This window comes from Chaetodon auriga, chromosome 16 (genome assembly GCF_051107435.1).
Source record: "Chaetodon auriga isolate fChaAug3 chromosome 16, fChaAug3.hap1, whole genome shotgun sequence".
Lineage (NCBI taxonomy): Eukaryota > Metazoa > Chordata > Actinopteri > Chaetodontiformes > Chaetodontidae > Chaetodon > Chaetodon auriga.
In genome coordinates, this window is record NC_135089.1 from 8,210,375 (window position 1) to 8,229,053 (window position 18,679).

At 40.6% G+C, this 18,679-nt stretch overlaps 1 protein-coding gene across 4 annotated transcripts; it reads right to left on the reverse strand.

Moving 5' to 3' along the window:
* Window positions 1-174: 174 nt before the first annotated feature.
* lmx1al (LIM homeobox transcription factor 1, alpha-like) lies at window positions 175-18,503 on the reverse strand. Of its 4 annotated transcripts, none has more exons than XM_076752964.1 (9): window positions 18,162-18,490; window positions 16,060-16,148; window positions 15,090-15,279; window positions 4,347-4,579; window positions 3,573-3,736; window positions 3,337-3,414; window positions 3,124-3,244; window positions 2,887-3,021; window positions 175-2,379 (listed from the first exon to the last, which is right to left on the reverse strand). In XM_076752964.1, the coding sequence occupies exons 1-9, from the start codon at window positions 18,203-18,205 to the stop codon at window positions 2,222-2,224; spliced, it is 1,212 nt and encodes a 403-aa protein (XP_076609079.1). In that variant the 5' UTR covers window positions 18,206-18,490; the 3' UTR covers window positions 175-2,221. The 4 variants fall into 4 exon arrangements, 2 of the variants coding, with proteins under 2 accessions (XP_076609079.1, XP_076609078.1); XM_076752963.1 differs by having other exon boundaries at window positions 2,866-3,021; XR_013078324.1 differs by having other exon boundaries at window positions 2,243-2,379; window positions 2,866-3,041; window positions 18,162-18,497.
* Between the last annotated feature and the right edge of the window lie 176 nt (window positions 18,504-18,679).

The following is an 18,679-nucleotide window of genomic DNA, read 5'->3' on the forward strand; positions in this document are numbered from 1 at the left end:
ACTAAGCAGAACAGACCTTTTCTGGTTGAATTATTAAAGCTTTGAAGGGGGTAATGGAGGGTAAAATGAATTATATCTTTTCAAGTGTAATACCTTCAGTTTATACCACATGAGAAAGGGTTCAGTGCGTCATCATTTATCATATGTTGGACAATAAGGCAAGCGCACTCCAAAGATGAAACCGCAGATTGTATTGAAGATATAGCAACATTACATTCAAAGCACATCACCTGGCAGTCACTGAACAAAAAAGTAAGATAGGAACTCGCCTAATACCACACAAATAAGTTACATTCACAAAAATATCACTGTAAAAATACCATGAGTCAGTGATCAGAGTCAAACATAATGTCATGAAAGAATGTCACAAGCTGTAGCCCATCACTGGCACCTAAATGAAACGAGTATCACCTTAATCCTATTTTATTCTGCACCACATTGTAAGTCTGATCCTGATGCTTTCTGCTATCCAACTTCAGTTTGGAGGCTATTCCTTAAGACCTACTTTGTGACACATAAATATCATGCTACAGTTTAAATAGTTGCTGATTATCACAGAAGGTACAAAATATCTACCTAACAACATCTAATTTGAGATGTTTGAGAAATAAATCATTACAGAAAGTGACTACAACAATTAACTGTAACACAGTCATACTCACATTTACATTTGGAGCACATCATAATGTACACCCAGTGTCCTAACTTTTGGGCATAGTAGAGCTATTGGTTGTCATTTACTGCACTGCTTCTTAGTGATTACTTTATAAAAGAGAAGGGAAAGCTAAAGCAATAATCACGTTTACAACCCTGTGTCCACATAAGGCTACTCAAATTACCCTGTAGTGCGGTGTAAATGCTAAAAAAAAATGAGTTTTTTTGGTCCATATTATACCAGTCATGCATTATGAAAAACTAAGAATGTAGTTTGAAATTAACTTTCTACATGGAAAGTTTCTTCCTCTTTGCAATCTACGTTCTTGAAGTCACTGGGCTAGTTACAACCCAGATTCCAAAAATGTTGGGACACTGCATGTGTTATATGTGAATGAAAACCGAATGCAGTCATTTGCAAACAAACTGTTCTTTACCAACATCGGTTTAGAAAGTGTACCCGAGCCCCTGGAGTAATATCCTTTATACAATTATGCATTTCACCAAGTGGTGAACTTCGCTCCATCATTGCTTGTGAATGACTGAGCTTTTTGAGGATGCCCCTTTCATATAATGATACTATCACCTGCTACCAATGAATCTGTGTACCTGTGGAATGTTCCAAACAGGTGTTTTTTTGAGCATTCCACCACTTTCCCAGTCTTTAGTGGCCCCTGTCTCAGCTTTTTTAAAACATGTTGCTGGCATCAAATTCAAAATAGGTATATATATTTTCAAAAAATCAATGAAGTTGCTGAGGTAAAACATTAAGCATATTGTCTTTTTGTGTTTTTAATTGAATATATGTTAAAATGATTAGCAAGTTATCACATTCTGTTTTATTTATGTTTTAAACAGCATCCCAGCTTTTTTGGAATTGGGGTTGTAGCACTGTAATCCTGTTTGCACCTTATCCTGAGTTATAGCTCAGGTTATATAAACACACACACTAACCTGAGAGCAAAATTGTACTCCAAGCCATATACAATACTGTATATGCTGCAGTCTTTCACGCACAATAACTAATGACCAGTCCTGTCAAAAAAAAGTTATGCAATATACTAATTTAAGTTAGACCCTCAGCTGCTCATGAGACCTGCCAAGACTCCTAAATACATGTTGATTGATGAATTCACTTTCAACAACCAATTATTGTCTGTAATTCATGGTATACATATTAATGTTTGAATAAGTGTCTTTGTTGTTTTTTTGTTGGAAAGTGCCATGAAAGGTGTTTCATTGAACATTACATAAATACAACAGGAGAAATCGAGGTCTTTTTACATATCTTCGACATTTACAGTGTCTGTATTTCCAGCATGTGATTCTTATCGAGGAAAGATAATGGTAACATTATGCGAATCTGCTGCAAACTGATATTATGACTACAGTATGCCTAACATGTAATTATTTTGGCCTGTGATACGGCAAAAGCTCAGAAATGTGTTTGGGTGTCGGCATTTTCATGGAGAGTGGTCCCACAGGCATGTTGATGGACAGACTCCATTAGCTGCATCTTTGAGGTGAAAGGTGGAACAGGAAGGGAAAGGGTGAGAGTTTATAAGGGTCAGGAGGTGAAGTAGGAGTTCTGCATGGAGTAGAGACGATCAATGGGGTTTCCCACTCGCCCTGGCAGGAGGCTACCGTCCGCAGTTGCTAAGAGGCAATCTCCAAGGTGACCGAGGCTTCCATCGCTGTCCAGGTCATGGAACACTGTCTCTGAGTCTGCAGTGAAAAAGAGCGAGAGTGTGCACAGCTGAAGTGGAGCCATTTTTAATTAGTACTAGAAAGCGGAGAAGAATATATAAAGAATATGAAAGTAAGCACTAATGTTTGCTGAGAAATCAAAAGCTAATGGACCTGCCAAATAGACAGTCAGTCAGCCTGGACAGTTTAATCTCACATCTTTTTACAGCTAGAAACCAGGAAAAGTGTCCCCCAAACGTCAGCTGATATAACATGACTCTTATGAGTCTAAATATTATATTTTTGCCTTACTACCTCCCACTGCTCATTTTCTAAAAATAATTGAGCAGTGCAGTTTTTTGAAAAGTGTGTTAGGCTCCATTAACCCAGGGATTTGAAAGAAGACTAAGTTGCTGAATGGCCTCATGACTTTGAATTATGGTTTTGACTTTCATGAGCGAGGGGAAATAATCTTCATTTTGCGGGGACAGTTTCTTTATTTGCAACTTCAACATTCTGTCTCACCATAGGAGTGGAGCTGCTCACTGTTCAGCTGAGGCGGTGTAAGCCCATGTCTAAATGGCTCTCCACCGTAGATGTTGGGGTCCAGAGCTAGAAGCTGCTGGCGTGGAAGAGACGGATACCCCAGTATCCCATCCATGCCATGGGTACTAGAGCCATCTGCGTAGAGATGAGAATCCCTTTAGTTAAACCATTTCATCATCTATTGATCAAACATTTGCTTATTCTTCTCGATCCTGCATTGGCACTTTAAGCTCTTACCCTCACTGTCGTCATTGCTTTGGCGGCCCCCTCTACTTGGTCCTCTCCTGTTCCCTCCCAGCTGCTCTTGTTCCTGCTGCTGCTGCTGCTGTTGCTGCTGTCTGCGAGCTATCTTTTTCATCTGAGACACAAAAACACACAGTCTGTATGAATTTTCTCCGTGTGTTGACATATGAAACAAAACCTGTCCTCAGGAAACATAAAAAATCTAACCTTGGCTCTCTGGTTTTGAAACCACACCTGCACAACGCGCACTGTCAGTCCAGTCTCAGCAGCCAGTGTCTCTCTCACCTACAGATTAGAGTTTTTAAGATGCAAACTTTACAGTGACAAACACACCTTGAGATTGATTGCTATGCAGACTGACATAGATGCCCAAGGGGAATGAAATTTGCAAGGGAGCATTATGTGCTGGGAATTTCCATTAATAAGACGAGTGGTCCACCCACCTTGCGGCAAGGCTTAGCAGACACTTCAAAGGAGGCCTTGAAAGCACGACGCTGCTGTGTTGTCAAGATGGTGCGTGGTCGTTTTGAACGCTTGTGCTCCTTGCCTTCATCACCACCTTTCCCTCCGCCAGAGCCTCCTCCACCATCCTCATCCTCACTTTTTACTGAACAAGGTAAGCAGATTAAAAAAAAGGAGAATCAGAACAGCCTGTCTGAGAAGGTACATTTCAATACTTCATTAAATGAAAAAGAGGTATTTAAATCCAAAGTGACTCAGAGCAAAAGCCTGAGAATTTTTCTTTTTTTTAAAAAAAAAACAAACTGGTCCCCGGTTCAGTAGGTAGTGAATGTCTGGAGAATGAAACAGTTTCTAGAGTGTTTAAAATAATTACTGATACACATTTAAAACAGTTTGTATTTTTCCAAGACCTTTTGCTGTTACGATGTGCTGTTGCCAAGCAGTTGTGCTGGGCACTATGACTCATCCCAGTGGTCACTGAGCCAGTAACCTAATCAGTTTCTGAGATCCAGTTCATGCAACCTACTGAACAATGAAGCAGCTTGAGACTTAGCCCCTCACACCTCTATTTGCCCTTCAGGAGCTACTCACTGGTCTGCAGTGGAGGAATGTGACTGAAACTGGCTGTGTTCAAAAATATGTTGAATGCACAAATGCAAAAGAGTCTGGCTAGGATGTATGAAGAAAAGCCAAGCAATTTTGAATGGATTGCCATGTGGCTCAGGCGAAGCAGCCTTGTAACAAACCTACTTTACCTGATTCAGTTGGTGTGGGACTAATAGCGGCCAGCATTTCCCTCTCCTTCTCATAGTCCATGCGGCAGAGCAGCTGGCCTTCTTTCAACACAAACTCATCACCTCTTTGCAGCCGGCGTTCACACTCACAGCAAGTGAAGCATCCCAGGTGGTACACCTGGCCTTGCACACGCATTATCAGCTCTGAACGTCCAATCACCTGCAGGCAGCCGCTGCACTTCCTTACAAACAGCCTGGAGGTGCACAGAAAGACACGCGTGGGCTTACATGTGAAGGATACCTACATAGACTGTATTGTATTACATGGCATTAATGGAGTCAAGGAGTGAAGAAAAAGAAAGGTGAGGTAATTAAAGATGGAGGCACCGACAAGGAGCTCCGATACATTTACCCTCAGCTCAAATGATTCTGGAGATTAGCATAGTCTCTTAATTAAAGGTCGTATAAACATTACCCAATTCACAGAGCAACAAGGTGAACATCTGCTGAGAGGAATTACAGTAGTTGGCATTTTTATATTGTATTTTCTTTTCTCCCTCATTGCAGTAGGTGGCAGTAGTTAGCTTGTAATAAGAGAGCTGCCTGCTGTGAGCCTTTTCCTTTTAAATCCTGAAATGCTGATATCTGTTTGATGGGGTAAACCCCAGTCTATCCATATCCCACCCACAATCTTAAAGTACTTATTTAACACTATGAATAAAGCTTAATAGAGGGGCCTTCTCAGGTCCATTGCTTTTCCCCATGACCACTTTCCTCCTTTTGTCAACCCATCTCTCCTCCTGTGAGATGTTATAACCCTTCAATTTCTCTCCTGCCTCACCATCTCTTCACATCCCTATTTCCATTCACAAGGCCTAAGTCTCTGCCATTAAATTCCTCTCAAATCCCTGCTCTCGCACTTGGTTTCCTCCCCCTCCCTCCCCAGTATTTTCTGCCAGCGTTCCCAGTTCTCCCTAACGCCCTCCCAGCCTGCCTCCCCAGTTCACTGAAACTAATAAAGACAGGATTAATTAGATTGTTGTTTAAACAGTGCGATGGCCAGACAGACGCTGTAAACTCATAACCAGGGATTGGGGATAGCATGGGGTTAATCTCTCTCCTCTCACTTATGCACACTAAAACACACATTCACACACAAACATAGACACTCACACACACTTGCATACACACACACACAGGCATGCACACAGACATTTGCAGACACTCAACCAGTGAATATCAGAATACCTAGTCTGATATTGGCTAGTTACCCACATTCACCATAACATCACTCATCAATCGGCAAATAGTACTGATACGCTTGGTCACCAGAACATAGCAGGGAGACTTACAAGTTATGTCAGAGCAGATGTAGGAAAGAGAAAGGTCTGTGGATGCAGAGAGAGAACAAAACACAAATAAACTGGACTAGAGGGAAGGGAGGATGAGAGGGGAGTGAAGAGGGGGAGGAAGGGACGAAGGCAGAAGTGTTGACGCTCCCTGACTGAGTGATAGGAAGGTGTTGCTGCCCAAATCTGGAGTGTAAAGAAGGAGCCAGGTCTGCACATTAGAGCTCCTAATCTGCGATTCTGTCCCAAACGCAGCTGCTACGGCTAATCTTTCTCAATCCATCTGCCAAACGCTCCCCAAATTCCCCAAATGACAGTGTCGCTAACTTAACATCATAATGCAAACACAAGTATCCCTTTAAACAACCCCATGCAAATCTATTGTGACAGGACCTTGTGCTAAAAAGGTTGCTCAGCCTATTGTCTTATAGAAACATTGCGTTACATCTTAGAAAGATGCTTCTTTACTGTAAAATATCTGCAGGAGCCCACCTGATAATCATAATATATCTGTCATCTAGTATATTCAACAATGGCACACGATCACCTCTCTGCTGTGTGCAGCCTCACTCTCCATCCAAACACACACTTAAACACCTTAAATGCTTCCTTTCACTGTGAGCAAAATACGACAGAATATAATTGTCACAGGATTGCTTGACATAAGACCGATGATGTTGGTTTTTAAGAGCCACACTCCCTAATCAGGGTGTACACAGCACGGTAGGAATTTACTCAACATGGCAAATGAAGGCAACTTGGGGCAACTGCCACAGAGGGGGGTCTGTAAGTAGATCAGTCTAATCCCTCTAATAGAAGTATCATTCACACTGCCCCTGACCAGGGTGTAGCTTCAAATAAATCAGCATGGCCATGATGGTTATAGAGCAGTCCTGAATTCTTCTCCTCCTCCTCCTCTTCCTTCTTCTTCTTCTTATCATCATTATTATTATTATTACTTTCCCTGTGTTCAAATACATCTATAGAATGCCATCTCTTTTGCACTGTATGTCATACAGTTACATTTTTCTTTGATTTTATTTTTAAATATGTCATGAGTCTATGACTTTAAAATGATCCAGTTTCAATAATGTTACAGAACCACAATAAATGCGTGCTTTTTTTGAAGATTGAATATCATTAATATACCAGGCAATCAATGGGAAAAAGGATGTTTGAATGACAAAGACCTACAATACAGAGAAAGTTGTTTTCTTGCATTTAAATTGCAGCGATACAAAAGTGTGAATGAAATTAGAATTTAAACAGCTGAGGTGTAGAACTAAAACCAGCTGTGAGCTATGAGAAAGGATATTTTGAAGAAGCATTTGCTTTGGATTCAGAGGGCTTTCCTCCAAAGATGTGATGTGGGAAATATTCATATGTGCAGAATTACAAAAAAGAGAAGTGTATGAGCAGACTGAATACTGTCTGCTTGTGAGCTTGTGTGGTACAAAATATCAGGAACTTTGGCTGCAGGCACCTTCATGCTTGGTGCCATGGATTTCTGAGGGGTTAGGGGGCACAACTAATTACAAGCTCACTGATTATGAGATCAAATACAGAGAGGCAGAAAAAGGTGATGTGTTTTAAGTATTAGGTGGTTATAATCAGCTCTTCTCCTCTTGCTTATTGTAGATCCTAGGCATACAAACAGTATAACAGAATCTTCGTCATCTCCCTAAGCTGCGTCATGTGGCGTTGTTTTGCCTGTGAGCTCTGACAAGCACGACATTGTGTGGACCACACCACACAATCATTCCATAAATATGTATGTGTCTCAGAGCGATTACAGTTGTTGTGCTTGCTTTCATAATTGATGAATATTTATACAGGTAGGGTCTTGCTTATACTAACTCCCATTGCACTAGGTTTGGAGCAGATGCATGTAAGCAAGTGAGAACTTGGACAGATTAAGGCATCACTCTGAAACTGTGCCTCATCAAAGATCTACCAGTGTCACTCATTCTGATGCCAGGCCTGTAGTTTAAGATACATTTCTGCTTCACACACATATAATATGGTGCGATATTAATGTACAAGCTTGTGATTCCAAAATACTCAATGTGTTCAGAATGACCGCATGTGTCACACAAATAGGTGTTTACACAGTCCCTGAAAATGAAGGTACATCCAAGGATTCATGTGATAGATGCAAAAAGAATAAATGATATGCAACAGTCATACTTTTAAGTTGTATTCTTTTTGGTATCTATTTCTTGATATGTGTGTGTGTGAGTGTGTGTGTGTGTGTGTGAGTGAGTGTGAGTGTGTGCGTGTGTGTGTGTGTGTGTGTGTGTGTGCGCACTTTCGGCGGATATTGCTCTGTGAAGCAAAATGGCTCAGAGCCAGGGTTCAGTAATCACATCATCTCCTTTTATTAAATCTCCCTGCACTGCTTCTGTGTTATTAAAATCTCCCAGCATTCCCCACGATACTCACTACCCCTGCCACCACTCACTCACTCACACTCACACAAATACACACATGTATATAAATATATATATACAGTACAGTCACACACACACACACACACACACACACACACACACACACACGTGTGGGTATATATACAGTCACATGCACACATAAACACAAATATGCACAGTTTGTGTAAACACAGATAAGGTGCCTGGGTACAAACATCAATAAAACACTGACAGATGCTGTCATTTGTGCACCATATCCATCCAAGCATCACTAAAGTAACATCATAAACAGTCCTCTCACTCAATGAACGCTCTCCAAAATTTGTAAAAGCTATGTAATAGTTGTTATCTAATGGCCATGAGGGCCTGCATTGTATGGAATACTTCTTTAGTGGCACTTTTGCACAAACTCTCAGCTAATCTCACAGTTATACAGTTACATGTCATGACTCTCACTGCAAATCGTTCACACCAGTAATAAGACTAGCTCTACATGAGAGCAGCACTGACGCCTGTAATATTCAAGACCTAATGTAATGTACCTGTGTGAAGTAACAACAAAACCCTGCGTGGCGTGCATGGACTATGTCTCTGGGTGTGTGCGATTTACACCTGATGCTACCAAGAATGAATGCTATGTGTGAGGATATGGATGTGTGTTTGTGAGCGTGGGTGAGTGGGTGTGTGTGTGTGTGTGTATGTATGTGTGTGTGTGTGTGTGTGTGTGTGTGTTAGTTTAGATAAAACAGTTAATCCCCAGGCCACCAGAACGCAATATCCTGTCTGCCCGTTTCTCATTTCCTGTCTGTCTCTGGCGGAGTGGGAAGCAGCGGGGAGGGGGTGGTGGGGGACAGCGGGACCCGTTGCCCCAGAAACAGGAGATACAGCCGGTCGATTTGAGAAAAGTCTACGCCGATCTCCCTATCTCTCCCTCTCTGGTGCGACCCCCTATTCTCTCTCTCTTTTTTCCTCTCCCTCTCTGCTTTTATTATCTCAGATTTAATAAAGCCAAGGCGAGCAGCTTGTTCTGCCATGAAACATTTATTAGCTGTCTGTTATAAAATTGTTGTGGGGGAGGAAAGATGATGGGGTCTCATCTCACATTATGCAAAAACAGTGGCAATATCACCCCCTCCTCTCACACATACACATGCACCCAGACAAAAATCTGCCCCTCCCTGCAGCTGGATCCCTACCTAAAACTCTCAGACCCCTCGTCTTCACCGTCTTTATCCCATGTGGAACGCTTTCTCCTGTAGTGAGGTTTCTCCCTGATGTTCTTTCATTTATACCATAAAATCTGACTGTTCTCCAGTAGCACACCATCAAAACACAAAAACTACCCCATCCCCACTGTCCTTTCCACTGGCACACCCCCAACCATCATCTGTTGAGCTGCAGGTTTAGCAACTTTAAGGCTCCTGGGTAAGACAGGCGTGTTTCAGAGCCACAAGCATTATGTGTAGCCTCTCACTGGGAATTATATATACAGTACAGTCCTGAACTGTCAATGATTGATTCACCTATACCCGCACTGAACCATAAACTTTCCTTCCCCTTGCAGGTTCATTGTATGAGCAAAAATTTTAAAATTCTTTAAACATATATCTTGCTTGCTAATGATTTTGAGCAGTGCAGATAGTTTTGAGAATTTCTGAGAGAACCTAAAAAATAGCAGTGACATTTTTTTCCTTGCTTTTTCAAACATAACTTTTCTTTGCTTGAGGACAACATACAAAATTCCATTCACCTTTTCTCCAATTTTAGAGGTGAATATCTCAAAAGCTGAGCAGATACAACCAAAACTGTCTGCATGGTTAGACACCAATGGAGGAAGTTTGTTGAACAGACCTTTTACACGGTGACAGTTTCAGTATTTAGACTTGATATATTAAAAGTAATTAATATGGCACTGACTCATTAACCAGAGTTGAGGTGCTAGCTGACGAGGATAAGGGCTTGCTGTCCTTCTGACGTGTCGTTGCATAATTCTCTCTAATAGTATTTCCCTGCAGCCCAGTGTCAGGCCTGTCATCACAGGACAGCCACAGAATGCTGGGTAATTAGCACTGTACCCAATCAGCCTCCCCACCACCTCCTCCCGTTCCCATCCCGAGACACAAAGAGGCACTGAGGGAGGGGAGGCGATTAAGAGAAAACAAGGGATAAACGGCGAGATAAACTGTTTGGTGTCATCGCTGCCATCAATCTCAACGAGAACGAAATGAGGTTTGGAATAGAGAAATATTATTACAAAGCAGACAGTGATGAACGAGGTAACGGATAGAGAGACAGGGAGAGAAATTGTGGGCGGGGTGGGGTTATGGAAGGGAGAACAGGGTTAGAAGATGCAATTTCTATCCTCAGTCTCAGTGTTTCAGAGCTGCAAGACTCACAAGTTCACTCACATAAATGCACGGTAACTTGAGAGGATACTTTGTTAGACCGTGGGTGTTAGACTCACATACGACTACCTGGTCAGCAGAGGGAGATTCCATAACTGTGGCGGCAGGGTCTCCCTCTCTCTGTCTGCAAAGAGAGGGTTTGTAAACCTAGATGTAGTCTCAGTGCCCTCCACCCCACAGAGTGAGGTATTAAACCCAAGGTTTAGTGAATATCCACCCTGGTGACCTGTTTTTCACAGGGCTGAAGCTGCCTTTATGGGGCTTACAAGGGAGCTCGCATGCAGGCTCCACACAGCCAGACTACCCTCCATTCTGTCTGGGCTCAGCACTATTGACCAGGGAACACTGGCCTTATACTGCTCAGTTTGGCAAGGAACCATAATGTCGAAAAAAAAAAAAAAAAGTGAAAAAGTGTGTGTATACTGAGGATGGTAGACATTATTGCTGCGTGCTACTCAAGAGGTTTCACTGTCCTATTTTCAGTCGGAATAATATTTTATCATCCTGCAACTTTTATTCAAAATATACCACATTTCTGCCATCTAATACCTGTTTCTGATGTAGTAAATTGCTTTCCATCCAAATCTTTATTATTCAGCCCATCTTGATGGTAAAAGTGACGCATTGCACCCGTGCACAAAAACATCCTGATGGGAATTTGGAGCGTGTGGATTGAGGTCTTGCCACAAAATCATTCTATAGCCTCATGCTGAACATCTGGTCCATAATAGCATGGAGTTCCAAAAAATGTCTTGAGGTTTCAAAACAAAAATAAATCCGCAAGAAAAATCCACAAGATGCACTTGAGTTTATTGTGTCTAAATCCCCTCATTTCCATAACAGATTGAGACCAGGGAATCTCGAAACTGAAGGCATACCTCCTGTTTTATTACATAGATAATGATTGGCAGTAGAGTGATGGCTTATTTTTCACAAGTTTAAGGTACTGAATTTGAATATGACTCACGACTGAACCTATATTCTATATGGGTCTATACACTGCTTTAATATTGGGATTAGGGTGCCTATTTGTGCTTCACCTCAAAATGTCTACTGTCATGTTAAAACCTGACATTGGCTTTTTGAGCTTCGGAGTGATCAACTTGGAGAGCAAAAATTTCCTTGGAAAACATTCAACATGCAAATGTTGAATAAACTTTTGCCTCGAAGGCAGTTTAGCCCAGATGAAATCTGGGTGGGGGATGGGCCACATTTCAAAATTAGATTTGTCCTCTCATTTGAATTGAAAGACATCCACGTCTTTTTTTTCCCAACAAAATTATTAGCCATTAAAGTATTCAGAGATATCTCCCCCATAACAGATTTTGCATTTACTTCTATTTCACTATATCTTCGAAAACAAGCACGTGCGAACAAATGCAGAGGGTAACAATGCTGTACAGTGTGGCCTTTAGCTTATGCTGATGGAGAGTCAGGGAGGAGAGGTCTGCTTGCCTGTGTGCGATGGGTGATGTCATGAAAACAAAGAATAAATTAAAAATATTTGGACAAGCCAGAGATACTGCACGAGGGCGAGATGGAAAATTGCCCAGTATGAGCAAGAAAAGCCTGCGAGATGTCGTCTTACCATGCATGTATACATTTCATCCACACATTCTTCAAAAGTAAGTCACTTACTTTAATACCTGACGATCAGTGTGTGTAGACATCAGGCAGTTGATCTGCCTCTTTCAACCATCTGCCACTAAAATGGAACCAAGCTTCAAGCAGAGGGTTAAAAGGAAAACAAGCACCCCCTAATAATTGTATGAATGTATAAAATTTTTATGCACGTTGCAAATTCTTGGACATGGTTATCTGTTACAATGCACACACCTGCTCTAGATGGGGGGTGTGGGGGGGTGTAGTGTAAGGCGCCGATGGACAGACTGCAGGGAAAACAAGGAGACATTGTTGCTGATCCACTGAAGGTCACAGGCAGTACCGTGTGCCAAGTCTGGCACCGACTCACACAACAAGGCAACTATCCATATGCAATGTATAGGGGACTAAATCAACACCATAGTCAATGAGCTGCTGACTATTAATTTGGATATACAATTACAGTCATTACACGAGGAGAGCAAATACGCTTTTTCATTATATCACTGAAAATGAACCCATGTGCTTCACTTATGATAAGCTATTGCCTCCACGTTTCCCAGTCATTTTTCCAGATAAACGTCACACAATAAGACTTTCATCAGCCAGTTCCTCTCTCTCTCTCTCCTTCCCTCTCTCTCTCTCTCTCTCTCTCTCTCTCTCCCTGTCTCATTCTCTCTCTCTCCTCCAGATGTCAGGTACAGTGGGAGAGTCTGTGCTGCTGGATGCCGTCTGACACTTTTCAAAACAATGATAACAAGTTTCAGGCTCGTCCTTCAGCTGTCTACGCCTGGAGCTCCCACTGCAGGCACACCCACTGACCGCAACACACACCAAACAACCGAAACGAAAAGCACACGTGTGCGCGTGCACACACACACACACACACACACACACACAACCACACACACACACACATACACACACAAACACACAATATGGCCTCAAAAATTACCACAGAGTTTAATCATCAAACAAATGTGGCATTTTACATTTCACAAAGCAACTATTGAACATGTGTTATTGTTTTACATTGCAGCATATTGTGTTGGTGTGTACAAACATTGGACATTGCATTACTATGGAGCATGGAAAAGCAGTATTAAGTGCTGTTAAATGAAAGGAGATTGTGAACATGGACAGTGTGGGCATGGACATGCTCCCATAAATCTAAATCCATTGTTATAACTCTATGAGCATACAATCAAATCTGCAACAGTCAACCAATAGTTGTCGTTAAAATGTTAGTTGTCGTTAGTTGTCATTTCTTGATATCTAGCAGGCAGAAAAGGGACTCCTATGTTTTTCCATATACAAACTGTCCAAGTAGAATGTATCATGTCCCAAGAACTTCAGATTAATAACTTGAAACCTGAATAGTCCCTTAAATCCCCTTAAGTTGCCTCACAGTCTGTTAACACCATATAATCTATATCAATGTGTTCCAGAGCTTGATTTCAGCTTTATCTATATCACACTCGCATTTAGTCAGATTTTCAAACTTCATTTTCATGTTTTGTGTTGGTACAATTGAAATTAAATATAAAATTGCAAAATTTCCATTAACTGCATTCATACTTTAAATTATCCAGTCAGATACATCCAATATCGTGATTGCAATCTAAAACTTAGCTACATAGGTCTGTGTCAAACTTTACCACTCTTATTTGTAATAATGGACTTGTGGGATTGAACATGAATTGAATGAATATTTTTTTAATCAGACTTGTGCTATGTTATGACTGTCTTGACTAACGGCCGCTTGTAACACTGGAAGTACTTAAGTTTTCTTGACACCTGCATTAATTTACTCTGTAAGTGTCAAATGATGCTTACTTGTTTGGTAACAGCCAGCTGTTTCAGGCTGAAGAATGTACTCTGCACTGTGTGTATCGGCTGTGGTAAAAAGGGGTTTTGTCTGGATTTGTTCCAGATTTATGCTTTTGTTCGGGTAAGCAAAGGAGTTCGAGAAGGCTATTCATTAATTACTCTCACATTAAGTGTGGCCAAGAGACTCACTCTGAACAATTTGCTGATAATAAAAGACATGTTTCTTCTACCTCTGACTTATTCCTCATCACTGTCTTTTGTCTCGTCAATATTTTCATACATTCGCCTCTTTATATATATGTGTGTGTGTGTGTGTGTGTGTGTGTGTGTGTGTGGTATTATTTGTGGATTGTTTTATTATGTATGTAGCTTGGGTGATGATTTCGTCTTTTATGATTTCTTTTCTGAACATAATGCCCTTGTTAAGCATTTTGTGACTGACATCTGTGAAAAGCGCTGTATGAATACTTTTTACTTACTTACCTACTTCAAGAGTGATCACATCTATATCAACTTACTGTCACTAAAACTTGGCCAGCTCCAAAAACACAATTTTGATCTTAAAATCAACATAAAATCGGAATTTAGCTTCCTCTTGGCTTGCAAACATGGGTATTAGGAGGATGAGTGACATCACTTCAACTGGCATTTGATTGGAGGAAACTGTGGCTACACAAGAGAAACCATGTCCCCCTCTACTGTAAATAAAACCTGCAGACAGATTTGAGAAGTAAATATTTCATCCACTGTACTTTAGCCTAGTACATATTGGTCAACTGGTAGTTTACAAGAATATTTACATTATTGTTAGACAGTGTTTTAGTAATTAGGCCTGTTTGTTTCTTTGTGGATTAAGAGATAAACATGAGATCAACCTTGAAAATGAAGGTGTAGTTGGGAGGAAATATTATTTATCTCCAAAATTCATGAATAACCTTGCTCCATCTTTTAGGACATGCATTTTAATTACTTGGACATTTTTTCAGCCTGTAGATTAGGTTGCTCAACTGCTTTTATTGTAATATGAGTTTAGTAAAGGGCTTGAGTACTTCCTCCACCGCAACCCCATTCTGCAGTCAATGCAACACTGAACCCTACTTTGTGTGTGTGTGCGCGTGTGTGTGTATATGTGTGCGTGTGTGCTCTTACTTTTCATAGTCGTGCTTGCAGTACAGCAGGCGGTCCCTGCAGTAACAGGTCCCGGTGAGCGCGCTCAAACACACGGCGCACTTGACGCAGGTCTCGTGCCAGGAGCGCTCGTTCACGCGCAGCAGGAAGCGGTCGGCGATGGGAGACTCGCAGCCCGCACACAACTCTCCCCCTCCCCTGTACTCCGGACCTGGAGCGGGTCAACATATCAATGCGTGGATAGAGAGACAGGCAGGACCCAAATCAAGCTGTTTAAGATACTGAGGTTATGAGTTCAAGTCTCCACAGTGCAACCCCACCCCATAAGGAGCTGCTGACTCTCCGAATTTCCTCATGGCCATCTATAAAACACTGGAAAAGCATGAACTGTTCCACGGATATTTTTTCCCCCTCAATACAATACAAATTTATGTGTATATTTTACAAAATCTGGCACTGCCGTCCCCTTCAATGTGATTACCAGGCTCATCCTCAACGTGCCGGTTGCATATTACATAGGCCAACGCATGTGGACACTTGATACTCATTTTAAAATCTCAAGATTTTAAGTCCCTAATGCTCATTTATTCCTAAATTGCTGTACTAGTATTATAGTATTGTGTTTATTTTATCCTTAAAAAAGTATAAATTACAGTCAGTATAACAAACACAACTTTTGGTTTTGGCTCTTTTTTTTCTCCTGATGTCCCTCGAATATTCCCGTAATATTTTTTGCAATGATCGTGAATTAATGTAAGTAATCAGTAGCGATTTTTTTTTTTTTTTTTTTTACTTGATGAATCTCTCATTTGCCCTCATATACGCATACATATAATATCCCAATAGGGATTTATAGTACTCAGTAGTGAAATTTCTCCTATGTTCTCTTTATAATGATTATAAATGATGTTTATCACAAGCCTTAGTATCCTGATAATATTTGTCTATTTGTGTATTTCGTTCGTGCTTCATGCAACACACTGACACTCACCGAAAGGCGTTGAGGATGGTGGCTGCTGCAGACAGGACTGCTGGCTTTCCTCTGTTTTCATCCCTTCTCTCCTTCCCTCAGTGTGATCGCTATCGAAAGATCCAAAAAAAAAAAAAAAAGAGAGAGCACCATTTCGATCAGCTGAGCAGCAAGCCCATTTGAAAATAAGGGAATTCATGTGACAAAATATAGGCCGATGCAAACAGATTATGAGAATCAGTCACTTAGAATAAATGAAAATATCTTCAGGACGACATTTTAAGTTACCACAAAATACATCCAAAATTAATCTCAATTCGCACACACGTGCAGCCTGGGTTTAATTAAAGTTATTAGAGGCAGATATAACAATGATAACATATACACATAGAGTTGCACTTATATATATGATAATTTAATAAAGATCCAAATAAAAATAATTACATATGAACACCAAAGGTTAGACCATAACGCCACCTTAATTTTTGGGTAATATGAGGTTACAGTTTAGGGCCCTACATCCAGTCAGCTGCGTTTTTAATGCATGTCATCCTTTAAATATAAGTCAACATAATATATGGAAATTAAACAGAAGTTAAAAAAAGAGGATTACATTTGTGAAAACAGCAGAAAGTACGTATGTCATTTTCCATAGAGAATCCCAGTAGGCCCACCATTGTAGACATTTTTGTTTTGACTATTTTGGAAATCTGTACGTTTTGAGGTTTTCTCTAAAAATTAAGGTCAAGAATTTATTTATATTAGTTTTAGGTGGTTATTCTAATTCGCACAACTGTTCCGTCAATGTGACTAAATGGAGTAATGCAGAGGAAAAATTGAGGACGCTGACGGCATTTTGTATGCTGCAAAGTTCACTTTAAAAACCGACAAACTCAGAGAAGAATGAGTTGGCTGAGGAAACATAGGGGAAAAAAAATCTTTAATTGTTCTACATGCACTTTAATGCAGATTGTTTGCCGTGGCCTTATGTGATATTTATTTTTTATTAGGCTGACTAAATCAAGAGGTTCATTACAATATTAATCGCGTTTACTGCATTTGGATATTCAATTGGATGATATTTGTAAAGAATCTTTGAAAGACAGTTTTTTTTTTTAATTTTATTTTTATTTTTTTTTGAGAGGTTTGGACAGTGACTTTAAAATCCACTAAATATTAAATAGGCTACTGAATATCGGGTAATTGCTGCATTGCCACAGAAAAATAAGTAATGAAATAAAACAAATGAATTATGCAAATGAAACTAATCTGATTTGATGTTTTGCCTAATTGTGGGTTGAATACATTACTGATACATGTGTGTAATGCATCCACAATTACATGTTGAGACTAACAGCCTGACACTGATAATGACTACCAGAATAGAAAGATTCCATTTACTTTGCGAGAGGTCACCTGGAGCTACAGTCAAAGGAAGAATAATTGCCATGTTCATTTGAGGATCAGTGGATCAATAAATTGCCCTGTAAAGTTGACGTCAACGCGCGCTGTACAGACTGACATTTAAGGAAAAAGTATAGGAAGTTTTTCGCGGTTTGAGGGTAATGGAAAGCCTTTTTGTTCTCAGGAGTTAAAATCACAACAAGCAGAGAAAATCTGCTATGATGGTTTAGTTTAAAAGGCTGTTGAAATGGCCAGGATTGCCCTCGTGCTATCAAAAGTAAAAAGTTGAGATGTTAAGCTTGTGTTTTGGTCCAACCTCTGGATGTGAGTCTTCCACTCATAAAACATCTGTAAACTTATGTGATAGTGAAATATTATCCACAATAAGTATCGCACCAAAGCGACGTATTTGATACTGAACCCCCAACTGAAACACCTAATGTTTTTGTTTCTTTTCTACATTATCTTCAGCTATTTGTTTGACCAAATCAAAGATCATGATTTATCAGATGGCAAGGTCACCGTGACTTAATCTTTTTTCTATTTTCTTTCTTTTTTTCCCCCCTCACCTGAGCATTTTTAAAAACACGCCAAATAACGTCAGACCAAAGCGAGCGCTGCTGCAAGGGTGAGACACACATCAATTCAAGCAACAAAATGCCTTAGAAATTACAAGTCTGTCCTCACTGACAACCTGTTCTTGGCTTGCGGAGTCCTACCTTGAGGTGAAACACACTCCTCCTGAAATCTCGGTTGGCAACATTAAAACCTGGGGAAACTTTCGGCCAGTACTAAACGAATCAGACGCGTTTACAGATTGTTCACCTGTATCTCACAGTCCGGCGCGCATGTTGCCTACGGTAAAAATCCAAATACCATGATGACCCAAACTATTGTCTATTGTCTCTCCTGTTTTCTCCGCCAGCCTGTGTGCGCTCTGACTTGTTTTGTGCGTAAAAAGGCGCAGAGGGAGGAGATGTACGGACAGGGAGGGAGGGAGAAGGTGCGGAAGATGATGGGGGAAGATGAGCGATGATGCAGCCTATTTATAACTGATATGAGGATGATCTTCTGCATTTGTGTTCAGTGTTAGACGGAGACTTTAAAGGGCGCAATTGATACGTGAAAAGACGTATGAGATATGAATCCCCACGCACATGGGAAAAAAATCTGTTATGATCCTAATATTTTCTTATACGCATAGATTTTGCCTGATTCTGGGGAAATATTATCAAAA